We start from the raw sequence: 4258 nt of genomic DNA, 5'->3' as shown, positions 1-4258 counted from the left end.
GATGTGAAAAAAAAAAAAAAAAAAATGGCACAAGGTTTGGCACAAAGCATGTTTGACAGGAATTAGTTCTGGTTACACATCATTGAGCAATTAGTTTAAACAAAAGTTTTCATGGTCTAATCCTCTTAATTATGATAATTGTTCTGTCAGTGTATGAAACATGCAATGCAGCAGATACTGCTGTTAAATACGTCTGAGGCCACTAGACTACTCATAAACCCCACACATTGTTTACAGTACACAGCTGCTTGCAAAGTATAAAAATGGCAATCAGGAGAGCTTAACTTCATCTTTATAATATTAAATAAATATTTATAACATTTGTCTCCTGTATTATGTTATGGAAAATATCACTAGTAACTAGTAAGGTATTATTCAATCCTTGACACATTGCAGAGTATTGTGCACTTTATGAAGAAAAAAAAATCTACTCACTCCTTAGAGAGCAGTTTCAAATAACTTTAGAGTTTAAAATGTCCATTTAATGGTAATTGGTGATTAGTAATAAGTACTATAAACTGTAGTCATATCACAAAACCATAAGACTACCCTACACACTGATGCAGGAACTATAATAATAGTAATATTTTTAAACTGTACTACACTACACTCTAAACCAAGATTTAGTTGTAATTAAACTTTTTTAGTGGTCACTACATATTGTTTCATGTTTTGTGAAGAAAAAAAAACATATTCATTACTAAATCACATTAGATGTTTGTAATAATCAGCTTCAGTATGCAGTGCAAAGACCATATTAAGCAGAGATAACCAAGTCAAATTTCTGAATGGGAGGGGCGGGGACATTTGAACAGATGCTAAAGGCTCATGGGGAAAAGACATGTTCTGAACGGTTTATGGCCTAGTTAAAGTGCGTTTTAATCATTTTTTGTTAATGTGTTGGGTGGTTATTTATCTTATCTGGGTTTCAGTTATGCATGGTTGATTTAGTGTTCGTGTTTATCTACATTTATTACTGCTCCACGATCAAGACCCGGGTGGGGACTGGTGGCTAGTGGGCAATGAGATGTTGATCAACAACATTTCTAAAGTGTGGACACAATTAACTCTTGTCTTTTGAGAGAAACTGTCCAAACTATACGTTGAATTGGAAATTTTCAATGTAGTAAGTACACTGTCTGTAAAAATATATTGATCCTAACATTAGATTGTTATAAAAAAAAAAAAATGCTTATGAAGTATAACTTTATGCAGTTAAGTAGCCAAAAATGTTGTATATTATTCTTTGCATGTTTCAAGGTGCAACATGTAATATATGCACTGTATTAAATCAAAAAATGACCAGTGTGTCATTGGATATTAAGGAAACATGCTAAATTTAAATACTATGTTTTCGGACAACAACGCTAATCTATTTGTGTTTTGGGCTGTGTGTTGGTATCAACAACCTATTTTGACTGCCCGACCGGGTTGCCAGATATACCTGCAAAGACGCAAACCTAGCCATGAAAGCACCAAACGATTCATTTGTTTATATCACGGCTAACGTGGGGATAGTCATTTTCATTTCTTTCAACATTCATGTGTAAATTATATAGAGTACTCAAGTTAGTTACTCACAAAAAAATGTAGACACAGCCGGGGAAGTGATCTGGTAATGCGAGACTAGCATCAAGCTAACATAGCGTGACGTTGGGTTTAGCGCTCTCAACCTGTGAACGTTGACGCTTGGGAAGAGGGGCCCGGGGGAGAAGAGTCTTTTCAGTATTTTGAATTTGGACAGCAGAAACCATTTTAAACGCTATTACATATTGCGACTTTAAAGCTATGGTGTGTAGTTTCTGTTGGCCCCATGAGGAATTCTGACTGATGACAACATAACTGTCAGGGAGTCCACATGATACAAGCCTTCTATGATCGCGCACCACCCCCACCCCCACCCCCACCCCCTCCTCCACGTAGTTGCTAGTAGCTAAGGAGGACAAGGATGGATTAAAACAAACATGATGGACTCTTTGCTTAATTTTCTGTACGCGAAAGTTGCCGGGCGACATCAGTTTCTGAACACAGCCATACTGAGAAATACTGAGAGTTGTGTGGAGCTGATCGTCTTGATTAGCTTTGTAGCAACACAAAGCTAATTAAGAAGATTAATAATTTGGAAATGGCTTGAATGTAACAGACATTCATTAATATCGTTCATCAAGTTACGCACTAAAGCTTCAAGTTAACATGCTTATTTTAGACAACATAAAAATTATTTGTTTGCTAATGAGGTTTAGTAATGACTACTAATGTAAACTTGATTTGTCTATTGCGTCGACTGACCGCTCTGTGTTAATACAACTTGACCTGTTAAGTTTCACCTTGTGTAAAATCTTAAGACAGTTTAGGGCAACGGGTTTCCACGTACATTTCTCGTAAAGTCAACTAATTTGGGGTAACTGTGTATATCGTCGTATGGTATGGGGGACCTGTTGACCCAACAGGATGGGAAATTTTGAGCTAAGTTAGCCATAGCTCTGTGTGAGTCATCCAGCTTTAGCTAGTTAACTTTCTTCATAAACAGAACTTTTATAACTATGTGAGATATGTTTGAATTTGTCTGGAGCGGACTAGCTTTTGTCATTATTTAGATTTAGAACAGGCTGGCACTTTAATAGCGTGACAAACATGATCATCACATCATCAAACATGGAAAAGACATAAGTGAAGGTTTATGCTCACCCTACTTTACTCCTTTGAGTTCCATCCAAAGAAATTATGTCACTTCCTGAAAAGGGTCTCAATGGAGTGTAGTCTTTTTTTGGAAGGTGAGAAACTACTAATTACCAGGGTGTCAAATTACTTCAGGGATAATATGGCCTTTTAAAATAATTTGATGTCATAGTTTGTGTAAAAGGTTTATTAGTTTGCACTGGCGACATTGTGTGAAAATAAAAGCATTTTTAAAGTGCATATTTTGTTTATGTGATAAGAAATAATACCTTAATATATAGTATTGTTATAAATATTTGATAGATTTTAAAGCAAATATAAGGAAGTGATAAGTAGAAACAGAAATGCTGCTGCATAACAGGAATGACCCAACTGTAATGGCTCACTTTGTTAAATATCACCAAATCCAAATGGTGTAACCAGCAAACATTCCTCAAACCTCTGCTTTCAGGTCTATTTTAGCAGTTTCACTGGACAGGCTGCATGCTTCATTTGATAATTTCATAATACAGTATGTTTAAATTAAAAAAAAAAAAAACTATAACTAGTGCTAATTTGTAGAACAGCTGCTACTAGAAAGCATGGAGGAGCAAGCAAAATTACACCAATCTTTTCAATATTAAGAGTTTTTGTGCCCACTGTTTTGGCTGTTGGCACGATCCATTTAATTTCTCAAATGTGGGTCACATTTGATGCTTTCTTTGGAGGGTACATAGTTGTGCCCACTGCATATTACATCTTTCAAAACGGCATAACTAAGAAGTTAAAGAGCTATGAAAAAAAGCTATGAGGTTTGACATATAGTATAGTTTATATGAGGGTTACCCTCTAAGCTCCTATGTAGGTTATCATCATATCTGTCCACGGGGGCAGTTTTGACATTTTCACTTGCTTCCTGACACATTTTGACTGTACTAATGTGTTTTCTTATTGGAGTGTAACATTTTACCCTTGCTCTCTTCTTCCCCATCAAGACCATCTCCTGGTTTTTCCTTTCATCTGACAATTGTATCCTCATTAAATGAGGACTCAATTTACCTATGCACTCAGAGCTTAATCAGTTACACAGTTTTCTTTGTCCCTGAAACTGCTGGTGCTGTTTGCGCAGTTCATCCCACAAAAACAAAGACAGAATGGTATGTGGACCGATCCGGAAATAAGAGGCTCCCAAGCCTTTGTAGAGTCCCAGAAAGCCCTCCTTCCTCAGCATCTTGGAAAAGCAGTCAACGAATCCGTTATAAAGCTGCCCCTAGAAAGATGAGAGAATGAAAGTCAGCTTAGATCCATCCTCCACGCCAGTGGTTCCCAAACTTTTTCAGCTCAAGACCCAAAAGAGAAATTTGGTGTCTCCCAGGGACCCAAATTTACAAAAATACACCATGAATCATTGTAACATCTACATTTTTAAACTGTGGACAAAAGACGGAACAAATCATGAATTTAAATGTATATGAAGTATATTTATTCCATTATAAAAGTAAACAAAAACAGAAAAGGTATCTATTCTCCTTTCTGTGTCTCACCCCTTTCTCAACTCATTTTCTTATCCCCTCCTTGATGAGAGAAGAGAGAGAGAGAA

The 4258-nt window shown here is 36.4% G+C and overlaps 2 protein-coding genes across 3 annotated transcripts in view; both read right to left on the bottom strand.

The window, feature by feature from the left end:
- Positions 1-4258, bottom strand: part of LOC116700647 (transmembrane 4 L6 family member 4) — a 22608-nt gene that overhangs the window by 11532 nt on the left and 6818 nt on the right. The gene's annotated exons all lie outside the window — the stretch shown is intronic.
- slc25a35 (solute carrier family 25 member 35) overlaps positions 1-4258 on the bottom strand; it is an 8612-nt gene that overhangs the window by 690 nt on the left and 3664 nt on the right. Inside the window, exons 5-6 of one of the 2 annotated variants that reach the window (XR_004334693.1) lie at positions 3667-3928; positions 1-3499 (exon numbers count right to left, since the gene is read on the bottom strand). The exon at positions 1-3499 is cut by the window's left edge and continues 690 nt beyond it. Coding sequence is in view for 1 of the 2 variants with exons in the window: in XM_032534002.1 (XP_032389893.1) it covers positions 3737-3928 (192 nt within the window). In the remaining variant the exon portion in view is untranslated. Of the gene's footprint in view, positions 3929-4258 lie in introns of both variants that reach the window. The other variant, XM_032534002.1, reaches the window with a different exon arrangement.

The sequence above is a fragment of the Etheostoma spectabile genome, chromosome 13, assembly GCF_008692095.1.
Source record: "Etheostoma spectabile isolate EspeVRDwgs_2016 chromosome 13, UIUC_Espe_1.0, whole genome shotgun sequence".
Lineage (NCBI taxonomy): Eukaryota > Metazoa > Chordata > Actinopteri > Perciformes > Percidae > Etheostoma > Etheostoma spectabile.
This window is presented reverse-complemented; position numbering and strand designations above follow the sequence as displayed.